General features: G+C 33.4%; 2 protein-coding genes across 2 annotated transcripts; one reads left to right on the top strand and one right to left on the bottom strand.

Moving 5' to 3' along the window:
* Nucleotides 1-1,493: 1,493 nt before the first annotated feature.
* ptcd1 (pentatricopeptide repeat domain 1) lies at nt 1,494-8,115 on the bottom strand. The gene is made up of 8 exons (XM_051105385.1): nt 7,568-8,115; nt 5,982-6,122; nt 5,644-5,862; nt 5,435-5,536; nt 3,301-4,002; nt 2,740-2,856; nt 2,394-2,576; nt 1,494-1,766 (listed from the first exon to the last, which is right to left on the bottom strand). Exons 1-8 carry the CDS (start codon nt 8,000-8,002, stop codon nt 1,593-1,595), a joined length of 2,073 nt encoding a protein of 690 aa, XP_050961342.1. The 5' UTR covers nt 8,003-8,115; the 3' UTR covers nt 1,494-1,592.
* Nucleotides 8,116-11,853: 3,738 nt separating this feature from the next.
* slc29a4b (asolute carrier family 29 member 4b) lies at nt 11,854-18,903 on the top strand (the record flags this gene model as incomplete). Its single annotated transcript, XM_051105404.1, has 9 exons — nt 11,854-12,004; nt 13,127-13,252; nt 14,108-14,239; nt 14,359-14,472; nt 14,578-14,706; nt 14,787-14,861; nt 16,327-16,595; nt 17,863-17,995; nt 18,716-18,903. Coding segments are annotated over exons 2-9 (1,164 nt in total), but the record flags the coding sequence as incomplete, so codon positions are not given.
* Nucleotides 18,904-19,015: the final 112 nt, after the last annotated feature.

Below are 19,015 nucleotides of genomic sequence, written 5' to 3'. Positions count from 1 at the left end.
AGAAGTGATGGAATATTATTTATGTTTAACGTATAATAAGCAAATGTAGTAGCTTGGGTTATTATTAAAGCCAGAAGGATTTTAAAGGCCTTGCTTGGAGCCTATGTGTAACAGTGACTGTTATTTAAAGGTGATTTGCACACAAGAACAGATGGGTGATGAGGATGTGAAAGTAAACACCAAGGTTAAATAAAAGGCTATTTTTATTACCAGGCCAACTGACAAAACTTCACTATTAGAAAGAAGGCTAAAAGGAGTGATATTAATTTGTGGAAAGCAGGAGAGGTGAATTTTTGCAAAATTGAGCTATATGATCATTGATCAACAACTGATAACAAACATATGTAGATTCAGATGGGGTGGCTGTCATCACAGCTTTGTAGCTTTGTTTATGTAAGTATTATTCTGTCTTACTGGAACTTTGCATCCTAAGGACAAGAAAGTCTTTTCTCTACAGCATTATTTAGCAAGCTCTTTTGGTGTCTCTTTAATGGTAGCTGCCACGGAAAAATTCTCTTCTCTCAAGTCACAGAGTTGCCAGATGACTGGAGTCAACAAAGCCGAGATACCAGCTGAACGTCTGATAAACCCAGTCGCAGCTTTCACACCTACACAGTTCATAACCAATTATCTCAATCACAGATGTTCTTTCTGGCTCACCTCCAATCTCTTGCTACAGTTATTTCACTTGCTCTCTTTGTAAGGGCGGTGGACTGCCAACAAGTCTATTTTTAAAAACATATGTCAAAACATCACATGAATCATTATTAATTGTACCACAAAGTGATAAGTACAAGCTTGTGCTCTGATTGTTTTTTACAGAACTGCTGAAGTGAAACATACAGTATGGTTCACAATGTACTGGACAGAAATCTTCTCTTTTGGAGCTCCAGACTTTATTGAGCAAGCAACAAAGTTGAGATGACAGCTGCTTCTTCTGATCTGTCTCTGGTGGTCTATATTATTTATATCAGCTCTTGACCAATGATCATGCACCTGTTTATATTCTAATTGTGGAATCGCGCCAGGTGGTCTATTTTTAAAAATAACTTTAATTCAGTCTTTTTTGAGGACCAAACATCCCCAGGAGACATATATGTTACACAAATTTTGATGACAGTTTATTAAACTTCTGTTTTGTTGTAACCATCTGTTGTTTGATGGAAATCATCTATATGTACAATTACCTAGACCTGCAGTGTCTGTTTGGTGGCTATAGGCACATCTGGTTTTAAACTAATTATTTACACAGTCTTATATCAATCTTACTAATAACTACTTATACAAAACGTTTTTTGTAATTCTGATAAAATAGTACAACAACAGCATCCTGATGTCTCCTTGTTTCCTTTCTGCCTTTCAAAGTTAGGGAAACGCAACTGAAATATCCTGCTGGTTCACAAATTTAGGCAGTATTTTAAATAAAGGTTTGTGTCGTTGTATAATTTGCTGATTTTAGAATTTTATTTTTTAAAAATGAAACAACACAAAAATAAATACAATCATTTAATATATATAAAACAATTGCTACAAGGCATATGCAAAAAATGCATAGTTAAGTTCTTGTGTTAAACAAAATACAGGACTTCGACTTATTTAGAAACTTGATTTTGTGAGGTGACTCCATCTTGTTCCGTTTCTGGTTTTGGGGATCGATATTTTTCCCAGGGGTGTGGTGCTTCCTGGCCAGGCATGAACTCCAGCCACTGTTTGTAAAAACCACGGAAGCCGTCAATCTTGTCCAGGTATGTGTTTCGTGATTTTAACTAAAGAAAGAAAAATAAAAGGCATAATTTATCCATGAAAGTCCATTATAATCCAGCTCATAGGGCCATAGCATGTGAAAAACCAGTCATAAGGGTCAGTTTCTTGAAACTAAGATTTATACATAATCTGAAAGCTGAATAAATAAGCTTTCCATTGTTAGGATAGGACAGGATATGTTTGGCTGAGATGCAACTATTTGAAAATCTGGAATCTCAGGGTGCAGAAAAAAAAAATCAAAATATTGAGAAAATCGCCTTTAAGGTTGTATATTACTAATCAAAAATTATGTTTAGATATGTTTACGGTAGGAAATTTACAAAATATCTTCAATGAACATGATCTTTACTTAATATCCTAATTTTTTTGTTTGTTTTGTGGTCCAGTGTCACATATTACATGTATTTGATTTTACTGAACCTAGATGTGCCTTTAAATTAATATGTGATTAAATAAAAATTTAAATGAACAATTATACTCCTTAAGACTCCTTACAATTTAATTAAAATTTAAATAATTTCTTTCACTTTAAGTTGTATTCTAAATGTAACCGTGTATGTGACAAATACAAATCTTGAATCTTACACCTTGCTTTTATAAGAGATTGCCTCGTATTTTCAGTTTCTAACCTTGTCATATGAAGGAGGATACTGAGCTGCAAACTCCAGCTGTCTGACGATGACATCATTAGGTGGCACTTGCAGTTTGTGCATGTGTTGAAGAAGTTCGTGCAGATAAGCATAGTCTAATCGCTTAACTGCCTGGCTGATCAGGGCACTGTAAACATGAGCATTCGGCACAAGTCCACAAGACTGAAAAAAACAGCAATACAATAAAAATGAATCGATGTAAAAAAGCACCTTCAAATATTTAACTCACAGAAAGTTGGAAAGATTTGTTAGCTGTAATAAGAGGAGGCCTTATATATATTAACAGTGAAAATGAATAATAAATAGATGATACTGGTTTTCATACCTCCATTTCAGTAAGCAGTTGCATTGCATCTTTTTGTCTACGGCAAGCCAGAGCAATACTACAGAACGTCTGTGCATTCGCAACCAGCCCTCTGTTAACCATAAGTGCTTTTACAGCCTAAAGGGAAAGAAATCAGTTATTATTTTTACATATTTACATTAATGCATTTGGCAGGCACTTTATGCATTTGTATTTATTTATTACTCATATGTATGCATATTATATTATATTATATTATATTATATTATATTGCATTGCATTCAAGCTTTCATCAAAAATATCTTAATTTGTGTTTCCAAAGATGAACCAAGGTCTTACATTTACGCTTACGTTACATTTTTGGGTGAACTAACCCTTTTAAAATGCAGAGGTTTCTTTAACACTATAATTATGAAATTGTAGTGTGTGGTATAGTTACGCTCATTGAATTATGGCTGATGAATCTCCAGAGTCTGGGAATCAAACCCATGACCTTGGTGTTTCTAATACCATGCTACAGGAATATATTTTACAGCAAGATTACTAAAACTTTCTGAAAAGATGATTAAATGCGTTTCTAACCTTAGCCCCGTCCAAGTCTCCAGCTTTGGCCACTCTTCTGATCATAATGTTAAAGAACGTCTCATCCAACATGACACTACTCTTTTTGGCCGCATTAATCAAACTCTGCACTGACTGGCTGCCAGCTTCCATGACATCAGCCAATAGTGTGATGGTTTTGATGCTGGGCTCCACTCCATCTTTGGACATCTTCTCTAAAAAACCTTCAAGGTTTCCAATCAGAGCAAGTCTATCTGAAGCACTTTTTACAGGTCCCAAGGCAACCACACCTGTGTGGCATGTGCTGGGATCCAAAAGGTTCGGGAGGTGGGAGCTTTGTGATTGACACATCAGAGAGCCTGGTGATACAGGCAAGATTTGAGTCTCTTTTATAGATGCATCTATTCTGCACTGATCTTCTTCCTTTGGAAGAGGAAAGTCAGTCTCTTTGACTTGTTCTTGGTTCTGTGTGTGTGCGTCAACAAACAGCTCATTCTCAAATGCATCCATATCTAAGGGTTGACATGATGTCTCCTCTTTGACTTTTGTCCTACGGGTTTTCTTTCCACTTGTGAGTTTTAGGGTCTCTTCTTCTGTTCTCTTCAGTAGCAATGCAGACGCCAAACCAGGATCACCTATCCCACAATCCCGTGCCACCCGCAAGAGTATGTTGTAATTTTGAGTGTCCGGTTTTATTCCAATCCTAAGCATCTGGTGCCACACCTACAGAACAAATGACAATAAAAGAAATACTTCAAGGGATTGTTCATACAAAAATTTCATTCCAAACATATAAGAGTCATAATGTTAAACTTCTAAACAAATTAAGATATTTTCTTGATGAAACCTGAGAGGTTCCTGTCCCTCCACTGTATTGGAGCCATTTCTGCCACTGAATAAAAAAATAAAAGGTAACTGCGACTTTTTATCTCACAATTCTGACTTTTTCTCAGAACTGTGTGATATAAATTCACAATTACGAGTTTATTTAATTACAAGTTTATATTTGACTTTAGAACACAGTTGCGAGTTATTAAACCAGAATAGATACATCAGAGAGATACATCAGTCTTTTTTTCACCTCAGAACTTTATAATTCATAATTGTTGGTTTATATCTTACAATTCTGAAAAAAGTCAGAATTATGAGGTATAAACTCACAATTGTGAGTAAAAAGTCAGAATTGCGGGACACAATTCTGAGAAAACAATACAAAATTGCGAATTAATATCTTGCAAATTCTGATTTTGTAACTCACAATTGTGAGTTTATATCATGCAATTTTGAGAAAAAAGTCATAATTGCCTGTTTATATCTCACAATTCTGACTTTATTATTTGCAACTGCAAGTTTATACCTCACAATTCTGAGAAAAAAAATCTGAATTGCAACTTTGTGTCACACAATTCTGAGAAAAAGATCAGAATTGTGAGATGAAAACTTACAACTGAAGGGAAAAAAGTCAGAATTGTGAGATAAAAAGTCACAATTACCTTTTTTATTTTTTATTCAGTGGTGGAAATGGGCATCCATACCACTGAAAGTCCAGGTAATCAAAATGTAAAAGATCCAGAAAAAAGTAATAATGGCATCATAACATGAATGCATATGAATCGAGTGGTTTAATCCAAGTATTAAGAAGAGATTTGATTGCTTTATATTATGGACAGATTTACATTAGGTAAACACAGAAAGTCAAATGTGCATGCAGAATTTTTATTTTTGGTTAACTAACCCTTTAAAACGTATAAACCGTGATAATAAGTAAGTAATATGGAAACTAAAACATAAAGCACTAATTAAATGCCATACTACTAGAAAATACTTTTTTTTTCTTTTTCAGACAAGTATTTTTAATTGCTAAAATTTAGATCCACATTACTTAGCATGTCAAAAGTAAATGTGTAAAAGTAGCAATATGTAAAATGTATTCTTCTGAAACAACGATAGGAAGTTTGTTGACTCTTAAAGAACTTAACTATGATGGATGTTAGCACCTAACATTCTGAACAATATAAAGAGTTCAATTACTCAAATTTATTTACTGAAACTTTATTTTAGGTTTAGGTTTTTTAACTAAATAAAACTGTTTAAACTCATGTTGGTGCACCACTACTAACATGTGTTTCTAGACACAGTAGGTGTGTTTAAGTACCTGTAAAGCCAGTCTGAATCCATGCTGCTTGTCCTTCACACAACTCATCAGCAGATAATGAAATGTCTCTTGTGTGATGGGCTGTCCATTTTGAAGCATCTCCTATATATGCATTTACACACAAACCAAATGATGTTACTGTGGCGTTAATGCAAAAAGTATCATAATACAACAATAAATCATTACATAATTTTGACATTAGTTAGTACCCGCAGTATTTGAAAGCACGACTTCAGATCTCCAGCAAGAGCAACTGTTTTAAGCAAAGCATGCTGGGTAATGGCACTGAGAGGGATGTTCCTCTTGAGAAGCTCTTGCTTGAGCTTCAGTGCATGTTCCAGCCCAGACTGTTTCCATGGGGACTCCGCACAAGCGTTGAACAGCGCAGTATATGTAGCATCGGACGGCTCGATCCCTCGCTTCTTCATCTGAGAGATATGACATAAAAACCGGGTGATTCAAAGACCAAGTGTGCCATTTACATGTATGCATCATTAGCAGCACCTGATATAAATGATAATACATGAAAAATGCACTGTCATCTTACATTACTGTAGAGCTGGAAGGCTTTCTTTAGGTAGCCGACACGTCCACATCCACCAATGAGTACAGTGTAATTGTACTCTTCAGGCTCTAACCTCTCACCTTTGAGCATATCAGCCTCAAACAGAACTAATGCTTCAGCCAGCTACACACACACACACACACACACACAAATAATACATTAAACTATGCATTGATTTATATGAAACTGAGAGACATAATTTGATATATATACTTGCATTTATATGCAAAAATACAAGAAATAGCACAACAGAGTACTTATGAAAATAATATACTTGTGCATACTGAACTGAGTACATACTTAGATGTGAATTAAATGTAATGTTTTGTGACAACTGTATGTTCATTTAAATTAAGTGAAAATTTATTTTAGTATAAATGTACACTACCGTTCAAAAGTTTGGGGTCAGTAAGACTTGTAATAGTCTTTAAAGAAGTGTCTTATGCTCATCAAGCCTGCATTTATTTGATTAAAAATATAGAAAAAAAACAGTAATACTGCAAAATGTTTTTACAATATAAAATAATGTTTTTTATTTTAACATACTTTAAAATAGAATTTATTCCTGTGATGAAAAGCTGAATTTTTATCAGCTGTTACTCCAGTCTTAAGTGTCACATGATCCTTCAGAAATCATTCTAATATGCGGATTTATTATTAGAATGATCAATGTTGGATAATATCAACAGTTGTGCTGCCAAATATTTTTTGGAACCTGTGATTTTTTTTCCAGGATTCTTTCATGAATAACAAGTTTAAAAAGTACAGTGTTTATTCAAAATATAAATATTTTCTAACAATGTAAATTATTTATTATTAACTTTTAATAAACTTTTAATTATTAACTTAATACATCCTTGGAGAATAAAAGTAATTTCTTAAAAAAAAGAAAAAAGAAAGAAAGAAACAATAAAAATGTACTGACCCCAAACTTTTGAACGGTAGTGTATATCAAATGCAATTAGATGAACTTAAGGGTGTTTTTTAACCCACTTCAGTAGGACTTAAGTACATTTTAATGTTAGAATTAATTATATTGTCTTTAATATGTGGTTGAAGTGTACTGACAAATGTAGACACAGGCACTTATAGTAAACTAAAATATATTTTAAAGACATTTGCACTGATTCTTGTACGTGATGTATTTTAATATATCTGTAATTACACATTTGTAATGACGAAACTGCAGTTTAGTAAAATATATTAACTTTAAATGTAACACTGAACAACACACTACAATTAAATTATAACTTCAGTGTGTTAGCACATCAAAACACACTACCAGTAAAAAGTTTCTAGACAGTAAGATTTTAATGTTTTTAACGAATTCTCTTTTGCTCACAAAGCCTGCATTTATTTGATCCAAAATACAGCAAAAGCAGTAAAATCCTACTGTTTAAAAACTTTTGACTGGTAGTGTACCTAAATCTTTTAATTTGACAATACTGCAAAAGTGTACTTTTAAGGTGTGTTAAGAAACAGTAATAAAATTGATTTCCATCACTGCATCATAGTACTGCCACAGTAAGCATTAGTGTTATTAAAATCAGATATTTTTGACAACATACTTTGTCCTCTTTAATGAGCCGTTTGCACTGGAGGAAATACCAGTATGTCGTATTTTTCCGACCCGTCTTGGACTTGAACTTCACTAGCTGCTCATCTTTCTCATCCGCATCTCTGTATTTCAGATCCAGCTGCTGCTCTGGGGATGTTTTGCGGAAGGTTCGTCTGGAGGTGAACTTTCTGGAATAATCACCAAACACATCACCTGTATCTTTCTCGTGCACATGATCAGATGCGTTGGACCTGGTCTTGTTGCTGTCAGTCCATCTTGAAGGGGTTGAAGTAGCTGATTCACTAAAGAATCTCAAGGGTCCTTGATGCAGCTCAGAAGGACAGACAGCTGATGTGCGCGCATTTGAGGATGCGACAGCACACTTTATAGCATTAACACTGGAGTTCCGTGTGAAAATACCCCTCAGAAGTGCAGAGCGCAACATTTTGGTAATCAATGTAGAATTAAAACCTAGTTAGTCCACTGATCATCCTTTCAAAATATAAACTGGGGTAGAAACAGTTGCTAGAATCTCTCACATGATGTCCAACTGTAAGTCGCCATGATGCCATAACGGAAGGCATTACTAATAGATAATATTACAGTCGAGGTATTTATTTACTTTATTCCATATAATAACATATAAGCTTTTATAATAAGACTACTTTTGATTTAAAAAACGTGTAAGTGAATCAACTCTCAATTATATCTAACGAAATAAAAAAAGAAGATGAGCGGGATCGATTAGTAGGACTTAACGTGTGTTCATTACACAGTCGAAACTCTCACCGCTGTCATAAAACTGCCATCTGGTGACTAACATTTAAATTATATTGTAATAACAAACTTCACTTGACAATGACAAGCGAATTTTAGATACATACATGTGTTAATGCATACATACATCGGACTTTGCAAGAAAAACCCAACACTGTTTACATTTTTACTCACAACAAACTGTGTTGTGAGGCCTAGCACAGTTAATGAGATAAAGATAATGATAATGGCACAAAACATTCATATGCATATTTAGATCTTTGTATTTTCATTCTTTATAATCTCAAAAACACCTTACATTTAATTCCCTAAATTCATTGACTCTTGATCTTTCTTTCCACATACAACATTTTCAAACAAACAAACAAACAAACAAACAAACAAAAAAGCTGTCTTATGTTCTTTCACACTTTTAAAATACTTCTGAATATACAAGAATAAGAAATACAATTACAAGAATATAATCTAAAATGTTTTTGGACACAATACATTTGCAATTGAATGAAACATATTGCAGTTTAAATTTATATGAAATGCAATAAACTGAATGTAAGAGTGTGTTTGACTCACTTAAGTTACTTCCATATATAAATTAATATAAATTATATAATTTATAAATTAAAATATTAAATATTAAATGTAATTTCTATTGAAACCTGTGTTATGTATTTAAACATTTTTTAAATGATGAAGCTAATTTTATTTTATTTATTTAAAATACACTACCAGTCAAAAGTTTTTGAACAGTAAAATTTTTAAATGTTTTTTTAAAGAAGTCTCTTCTTTCACATGATCCTTTTCTTTTCACATGATCCTTCAGAAATCACTCTAATATTCTTATTTGCAGCTCAAATAAATAATATATATATATATATATATAACAATTTAAAGTTTCATTGCTAATTAAAATTATTACTTAATTATTATTATATTATTATATTGTTACTTACCTATAATTTCTTCTCCCCCTATATATATATATATATATATATATATATATATATATATAATAATAACAATAATAAAGACAATTAGATTTGATCACAGGAATAATTATATATATATATATATATATATATATATGTATGTATGTATGTGTGTGTGTATATACATACAGCAAACATAGTAAAATTGTGAAATATTTTGCATATATATAGCAGTTATTTTAAATAGTAAAAATATTTGACAATTTTACTGTGTTTGCTATATTTTGGATCAAATAAATGCAGGCTTGGTGAACAAAAGAGACTTGTTTTGTTACTCAACATGTCAAATACTCCTTGAAAGCACAACAAATGTTTTTTTTAAACATAATGATTTAAAATGTACTTTAAAGTACAATTTTTAATGTTTTTTTAAGTCATGAAAGTGTGCTCTCTTTAAGTAATTTTTATTTCAATAACATTATATAATCTGCAAGTTTCCTAAAAATATACTTTTTAGATTTGATGTGCACAGCGACAGACATGTATAAATGGAGACACTTTGCTGCAGTATGTGAAATGATTATTCATGACATTTAAATTCACTTCTGGTTAACTTCTCTGGCTTTCCCCACTGCTGCTTATGTAAGTACATCTCAAAACAAGACTAATGTGAGATACTGAGTTGTGTGCATGTGTGCGAGTGTGTATTTGCTCTCGCATCGTGTCAGTAGATTTTTTCTCTCTTTATCTTGCATGACAGACTGCAATGCAGGATTGCTAACTGTGTGTAGCCCCCTAAGACTGCTGAGCGCACCCACCCACATACTGCAGAGAAGATGAGGACGAAGGGTTTTGTTTCCTTAGCATCTCCTAAGAGATCTCACACAATGTTTCCATGGAAATGACACTTTACGTATGTGGTTCTTTTGTGTTGAGCATGTAGGAATAAAAGACACAATCACACTTGTTCTCGCAGACAATATGTTTCTAAAAGTGTCTTCCAAAATCTGTTTGCCTTCCTACATTTAATCTCCTTTTTAAATTCTGCTTCTTTTGAACATTATTGTATTTTTTTTTCAACTCAGATGAGAAATCTACTCTTATATATGACCTAAATTAGGGTAATAGATAATTTAAGGATTCAGCTTTGCATTTCTTCCAAAATCTCCCGAGGTCTTTCTGCCCTGGAGCAAGAAATCAGAATGTGAAAACAGAACTTCAAACGACAAAAGAAGAGAAATGTTATTTTTTGAAGAAAAAAGAACCATTTAACACCATTCCTTGAAATGCAAATGCAAGTTGGTGGTGCGTTAGATGAAAAATCCAGATGATTTTCCAGTCATAATTTGCATTAAATAGTGGCTGTCACAGTGGTTGGATTTCAGTAACCTCAATTGTCAAAAATCCATTTACACAAATGTGTTTTTGTATGTGAATTTCAAACATAGTTCAAGCCCAACTCTACACTCTTGATGATGATTCAACAAGATTTATAGTAATGCCATAGAAGATGTGTTCAGTGAACATTTCTTAAAGGAACATTTTTAATAACCTAAATTTTTCTTAAACTGGAGTTCAAGGATGTCAACGGGGCTGCAAAAGTGTGTCAGGGGGTCCGTGGAAAGATTACAGAAATACAGTGAAAAAAAAAAAAAAAAAAAAAATAGTATTATTAATATATTTATTAATAATACTAATATTAAAAAATATTACAAATAAAATATTATTATTAATAATAATACTAAATGAATAAAAAAATTAAAGTGGGTAAAAAAAAAAAATGTATTTATAATAATTAAATACATCCTACAGTACTACAGTGTGTAGAAAAAAAACTAAATAATACAAACTAAATATTTTCCAAATAATATTGTACATGTATTTTGATTTGATTATAATATTGCTCTTTCTACAGTGTAAATGAGGTCTTTATCCACCTTTTGCTTTAACGCAGAAGTACGCTGATTAGCGAGACTTCCGGTTCATTAGCTGCTATAGGGTAATAACCAGAAGAATAACAACGTGCATTAAATGGTAAAACTGTTTGCACTACAAACCAGTGTGCTCATAATTAAGATAATACATTAAAATAATATTGTAAGACACATCAATTTGCAATATCAAGCAGCAAAACCAGCTGTTTTGTACAGCTAAAAATAGCTGGACGTGGATGAGACCGGAAGCCACACCCATAACATATACAAATGGCCACGCCCATTCTTACGATACGAAAAATACATTTTATGTACGTCCCTTACAAAGATGATCATATTTGGGATTCACAACACTTAAAAGATAGAAAACATCTTGTCTAACAAACCTTTACCGCATAAAAAGTGTTTTTGGATGATGAGGGTTTTTCATGGAATCACAGATTCCAAAAAAGAACGGTTGTTTTTAAGAATGTAACATTTAAAATAAATATTTTAAATTCATTCATTTATTCATTACATTGCATACATTTTTCCCTGGGCAATGTGAAGATATCCAAAAAAATAAAAATAAAAACTGTAGCCAAGATTGTAAGGTATATGTGTTTATATAGAAAGCCCCAGGCTTAGTGTGACAACTAGCCCCGGTAATCAATTGTTAAGCGTGTGATGATTCCGTGACTTGCGCAGGAGGGCGGGGAGCCTCGAGAGGGAATGAAGGAGCAGAAAACGAGCATCCTCAAATAACACCGCTTAAAAACGAGACTGAAAGATTATTCGCCTGTGAGGAAGTGAATGACATTGGCACATCAGGTAGGAGACCTGTTATGCATTCACGAGAGTGCGCGACAGCTCTGATTGACGTTCAGTTATTATCATACTATACGTGTCGATTGCATTTAACGTTAGTTGCAAATGTATATACAGACATGTCAAATAACCCCAAAGACAAATGATCCGTTTTTTTCCCAATAGCTATGTGATGCAGTATCTCCATTTTATTTTCCCGCCGTAAAAATTACGCTACAGTCTATGACATTGAGGCTCCATATTTCTAAAAATAGCTTTGGTGGATCTATCAGGTGACCTCGACGTGTCAATGTTAATCTTGCATTTAGCACCTCGTCCGACTGATTCAATGTGTTTCGTAACATGCCGTAAAATTTAAACCGCCCGCGTATGAAGTCAACTGGTAGGAGGGAAACGACACATTAATTCCCAGATGTTTCAAAGGAAAACAGGTGTACGAGGAACAAATATAGAACCACTGCAGTGCTTGGTTGCATAAAACAAAAGAACTGATTTTTCCTGCACAGCAAAGGTCTATAAGCATTCTGGAAATACCGGGGCAAGTTGTCACAGTTTTTACTCCAGTTAATATTTCTCAAGCGTTTGTATATATATGCACCACAAAACCAGGCAAGGGTAGATTTTTGTAAACATCTGATAACTGAATAAATAAGCTTTCCATTGATGTATGGCTTGTTAGGATAGGACAATATTTGGCCGAGATACAACCATTTAAAAAATATGGAATCTGAGGGTGCAAAAACAAACAAACAAAAACTATATACTGAGAAAATAACCTTTAAAGTTGTCCAAATGCATATTACTAATCAAAAATTAAGTTTTGATATATTTACAGTAGGAAATTTACTAAATATTTTAATTGAACGTGATCTTTACTTAATAACCTAATGATTTTTGGCATAAAATCGATAATTTTAACCAATACAATATATTGTTGGCTATTGCTACAAATATACATGTGCTACTTACAACTAATTTTGTGGTCCAGGGTCGTGTTTTATATTTTATATATATATATATACACATACACATTTATGTGATTATTTATGTTTATGTTATTATTAGTTATGTTATAGGCATACATGACAACCCCAAGTGAACTCATCTGTCTCATTTATTTCCCAGATATGTATTCTGAGGAGTGGAGCAGGAATCGGCAGGGTAGAGAGAAGTCTGTGATCACCAATTTTAGCTTTAGTCAGCTGCCAGATGAGGAGAAGACGGGAAGGATCAAACCTCACGGTGCTCATGGTGAGTTACAGATATGTTCAAAACAGTTAATATCAAGCAATAACTGAATATACTAATCAGGGCCATAACAGTTGCATATACAAATTGCAAGTGTGCATGCACTGATGTATTTGATGCATGCATTGAGGTTATCATATGTGGATTTAGTGCTTGAATTTCTAAAAAATGCATATGTTAATGCAAGGATTCGCAATTGTTTTCGTCAGCCAAACCCCTTTTGACATTACCTATGTACTTGAAGGTCCCCCTGAGATTTTAAGGGAATATTTCAGTAACTGATAACACTTTATAATAAGGTTTTATTAGTTAATGTTATTTATTAGTTAATGAATATTGTTAGCACACAGTGCTTTAACGAATGTTAACAAGCACAACTTTTAATAATGCATTAGTAAATGTTGAAATTAACATTAACTAAGATTATAAATGATAAATGCTGTAGAAGTACTGTCATATATCAATATATTATTCTTAGTTCATATTAACAAAAGCAGTTAACTAATGTTAACTAATGAACCTTATTGTAAAGTATTGCCCAATAATTCAACAACATGTACATTCACGGTTCTCTGATGTTGGTTAATAATATTTCCAATAAACAACAAAAAATATCAACATTTTTGCCAGCTTTATTTTTGTGTTAATTTTTAAATGATTTTTAATTATTATTTTAATTATTAGCTTTTAAATAATTGTGATCTGTAAACATCTTACAAGCCCCCTGGGGTTTACAAATCCTATTTTGGGAAACCCTGCATTAGTGTAAGATACCATCATGTACAATCTATAAATAACAGGTCTTAGTTGCTCTGTCATTCTGGTTGGTATTAATTAAATCTCATGTCTTATTTTCAGACTCAGAGGAATCCATTCCTGATGATCGCTACCATGGCATCTACTTTGCCATGCTGTTGGCTGGTGTTGGCTTTCTACTGCCATACAATAGTTTCATCACCGATGTGGACTACCTCCACCGCAAATTCACAGGTGTGATGCAAGCAACCTGTCGCACATCACAGGAAAGACAAAATTAAATTCACAGAGCTATAGGTGGATAAGTGACAACTATGCATTGCACAGTCAAAATCCTTCTCTTCCATTGTCAGGCACCTCTATTGTGTTCGACATGAGTTTGACGTACATTCTGGTGGCTCTCAGTGCTGTCATTGTAAACAACGCACTCGTGGAGAGACTGAGCTTAAACACTCGCATCTGTGTGGGTGAGAACATGCAAAAATCTTGAGACAAATTCACACCATTTTCTACATGTACGCAGGCATATTCTTATTATTCAAGTCACTAAATATCCTGTGTTGCATCAATAGGATATCTGTTTGCATTGGGACCTTTGGTGTTTGTGAGTGTATTTGACGTCTGGTTGGAGCTGTTTGACACTCAGCAGTCCTATGCTCTTACTCTGGCTGCAGTTGCCATTGTTGCATTTGGATGCACAGGTAAATATATACCAGCAATCATGCTCTGGCCTACATTGTGCTTTTGTGATCTGTAAACATTGTTCTTTTGACCTTTACAGTGCAGCAGTCTAGTTTCTATGGTTACACTGGGATGCTGCCCAAGAGGTACACACAGGGCGTGATGACTGGAGAGAGTGAGCTGAACTTACATCACCACATGACTGAAATTATAACCATTATATTATAATAAATGTATTTACTTAGCATTATTGTGCCCCCATTCTAATGTAATGTTTAGTTATTTTATTCATTTTTTGTGATTTATATTGTTATCAGTAAAGATTCTCAGTAATGCATTAGTAATTTACACTACCAGAAAATGTTTTGAACAGTAAGAGTTTTCATGTTTATTAAACAAGTCTCTTCTGCTCACCAAGCCTGCATTTATTTGATCCAAAGTACAAAACAGTAACATTTTGAAATATTTTTACTATTTAAAATAACTGTTTTCTATTTGAATATATTTTAAAATATAATTTATTTCTGTGATTTTAAAGTTGAATTTTTAGCATCATTACTCCAGTCACATGATCCTTCAGAAATCATTCTGATATTCTGATTTGCTGCTTTCAAAAACATTTATTATTATTATGTTGAAAACAGCTAAAGAATTTTTTTCAGGTTTGATGAATAGAAAGTTCAGAAGAACAGCATTTATCTGAAATAGAAATCTTTTGTAACATTATAAATTTCTTTATCATTACTTTTTATCAATTTAAAGCATCTATGTTAAATAAAAGTATTAATTTCTATTATTCTGGTTTCTGAAGAATCCTGTGACACTGAAGACTGGAGTAATGATGCTGAAAATTTTGATTTGATGACAGGAATAAATTATATTTTCAAATATATTCAAATAGAAAACAGTTATTTAAAATAGTAAAAATATTTTAAAAATTTTTACTGTTTTTGCTGTACTTTCAGATCAAATAAATGCAGGATTGGTGAACATAAGAGACTTCTTTAAAAATCTTTACAAATCTGACTGGTATAGTAATTAAAGGAATAGTTCACCCAAAAAATTAAAGTTTGATGAAAATTTTAATGTTTGTTTCTTCATTGGAACAGATTTGGAGAAATTTAGCATTGCATCATTTGCTTACCAACAGTGAATGGGTGCCATCAGAATGGGAGTCTAAACAGCTGATTAAAACATCACAATATTTCCCCGGTTGTCTTTCCACATTCCAGCATGTTTGTTTAGAACGGTTTTGGACTGGTTTCATTTCTAAACAGTGCTTGATTGGTGCATATTTCTATCCTGAATCAGACAACACTATTTTTTTCACTGGAGAACACAATATTAAGAATAGAGGAGAAATTTTCATTTTTTGGTGCAAATTAAAGGCAGTACAACAAAATACAGATTTTCTTTTAAAAAAAAATACTATTTTATTAATAAATGTATAAAGATTTAATTTAAATTTACATTTTTCACATTTCAGTAATGAGAATTAAAAAAAATTTCCTACATAATGGTAATATGAATTAGTGATATGATTTTCCCCCCCAAAATATAAATTCACCCAATTTTTATTCATGATATATAATGTTTGCATTGCACTTGATGTTGGTTTTTGTCAATTGTGGTTGTTTCAGGCACTGCAGGAGTTATTGTCTCCCTGAGTCGGATTTTTACAAAGCTGCTTGTGGAAGATGAGAAGAACAACACCATCATCTTCTTCCTGTTCTCTGTCTCAATAGAGACGCTTTGTTTTCTGTTACACGTGGTGGTGCGACGGACACACTTTGTCCGTTATCACACCGACAGAGCTCGCCACAGCTGGCTCAAAGGACAGATTAATAATGTTACAACAAAAAAGCACAGCGGCTATCAGATACATTACGACAGCAGCGCAGAGGAAGAGGTAATTTCACACAGAAATACTGGTTTGCACTTGACTTTTGCGACTTGTTAGGTGTGGGTAATTATGCATAAGTTTTTGGCAGGTTTTGAAAAGTTTCTGTGGCTAACTATTTTCCTTCTTACATTGCAGGAAAGATTATCTGTTAACCTTAACAACAAAATGGGTGTAGGTTTTTCAAACCTTGATAAGCTCCCTACTTAAAAAGCTTTAACATTACATTCAGTTTGCACTTAAAGGATAAGTTCACTTCCAGAACAAAAATTTACAGATAATTTACTCACCTCCTTGTCATCCAAGATGTTCATGTCTTTCTGTCTTCAGTCGTAAAGAAATTATGTTTTTGAGGAAAACATTAAATAATTTCTCTCCATATAGTGGACTTCTATGGTGCCTGTGAGTTTGAACTTCCAAAATGCAGTTTAAATGCAGCTTCAAAGGCCTGTAAACGATCCCAGTGGAGGAAGAAGGGACTTATCTAGCGAAATGATCGGTTACTTTTTAACCTCAAATGCTCGTCTTATCTAGCGCTGTGTGAATTCTCTGTATTCTGGTTTAAGACAGTTAGGGTATGTCGAAAAACTCCCATCTCATTTTCTTCTCCAACTTCAAAATCGTCCTACACTGCTGCAGAAGTACCAACCAAAGTAAACATGAAAGAGATAAAAGTTTTTCGACCTACCTTAACTATCATGAACCAGAATACACAGAGTAAACACAGGGCCAAAAGATGAGCATTTGGGGTTAAAAAGTATATAAATTGTAATTTTTTAGAAAATAACCAATCATTTTGCTAGATAAGAACAATCTTCCTCGGCTGGGATCGTTTAGAGCCCTTTGAAGCTGCATTTAAACTGCATTTTCAGTTCAAACTCGCGGGCACCATAGAAGTCCACTATATGGAGAGAAATCCTGAAGTGTTTTCCTAAGAAAACATAATTTCTTTACGACTGAAGAAAGAAAGACATGAACATCTTGGATGACAAGGGGGTGAATATATTATATGTAAATTTTTGTTCTGACAGTGAACTTCTCCTTTAAGTATATTCTTTTTAAAGGGATTGTTTTATTAATAATATATTAATATGTTTTGTATTAATTTCTAAAATGTTTTGGTAGAAAATGATTCCATGTCAATATAAAATGTCTCACTTCCTCCAAATATTTTGTTGGCAGTAGACAGCTAAACCAGATTTTGAGGCAGTCATTGTTTAGGATGATTTGCTCAAAGATAAAATTGACATTGACTCATGGCAGTTTTGCATGTTAGGATGGAGTGGCGTCAAGCACAGTTGACGATGCTGATGCAGTTAATCTGGGTAACGGTTCCCATGGAGACGGCATATACGTCAGATTTGATGTGCCAAAACCAGAGACCAAAAGGAGCTGGATGAGCGTGAAGGGTGAGCTATAGGTTTAATCACAAAAGCTTGTAGTTCACACAACTATAGTTCACAAAAAATTATTTACTGAGACTTCACTCAGCCTCAGGCCATCCAAAATGTATATAAGTTTGTTTCTTCATCAGAAAATTTGGAGAAATTCAGCATTACACCACTTGGATGGATCCTTTGCTGTGAATGGGTGCCGTCAGAATGAGAGTGAAAACAACTGATACAAACATTAAAATAATGCAAACCATCAGTTAATTTATTGTGAAAAGCTGCATGTTTGTAAGAAACGAATCAATCATTAAGCCATTTTTAACTTAAAACCACTGAGTCCTCAATAATATTACAATCAGCAGAGAAAAATGCAAAGATCAAGCACCGTTTAGCAAAATCAGTTATGGACCAAATATTTTCAGAGGTGACAGTTCAAAGTTAAAACACCTAAATAACCCAATTGTTTTTTACAAACATGCAGCTTTTCACTTAACAAGACATTAATTGATGGACTGGATTTTTGTGTTGTTTTAATCATCTGTTTGGCCTCTCATTCTGACGGCACCCATTCACATCCATTGGTGAACAAGTGATTCAATGCTACATTTCTCCAAATCTGTTCTGATGAAGAAATAAACTCATTTACATCTTAGGTGGCCTAAAGGTGAGGAAATTGTCATTTTTTGGTGAACTGTTGCTTTAAGTTTTTTGACATAACTTATTATGACTTTCTTACAGAGCTGCTGGGTCAGAGGTGTGCTGTTGCCAGGGCGATCTGGCCTTATATGCTCTCAATTTTGGTGACATATTTCATCACACTTTGTCTGTTCCCTGGTTTGGAGTCAGAGTTACGCAACGATACACTGGGAGAATGGCTGCCTATTCTCACCATGGCTCTGTTCAACATGGCAGACTTTGTGGGCAAGGTGAAATGAAGCTGTTTGATATCTTTTGTGAGCACACAGTCAAACCAAAAATTATTCAGACACCAGATATTTTTTTTACTAGTAGGTGCAAGGACACTGTAGTTCATTTATA

This window comes from Labeo rohita, unplaced genomic scaffold (assembly GCF_022985175.1).
Source record: "Labeo rohita strain BAU-BD-2019 unplaced genomic scaffold, IGBB_LRoh.1.0 scaffold_98, whole genome shotgun sequence".
In the NCBI taxonomy this organism is placed as follows: domain Eukaryota; kingdom Metazoa; phylum Chordata; class Actinopteri; order Cypriniformes; family Cyprinidae; genus Labeo; species Labeo rohita.
The sequence above is the reverse complement of the archived record's forward strand: the minus strand, read 5'-3'. Positions and strand labels throughout refer to the sequence as shown.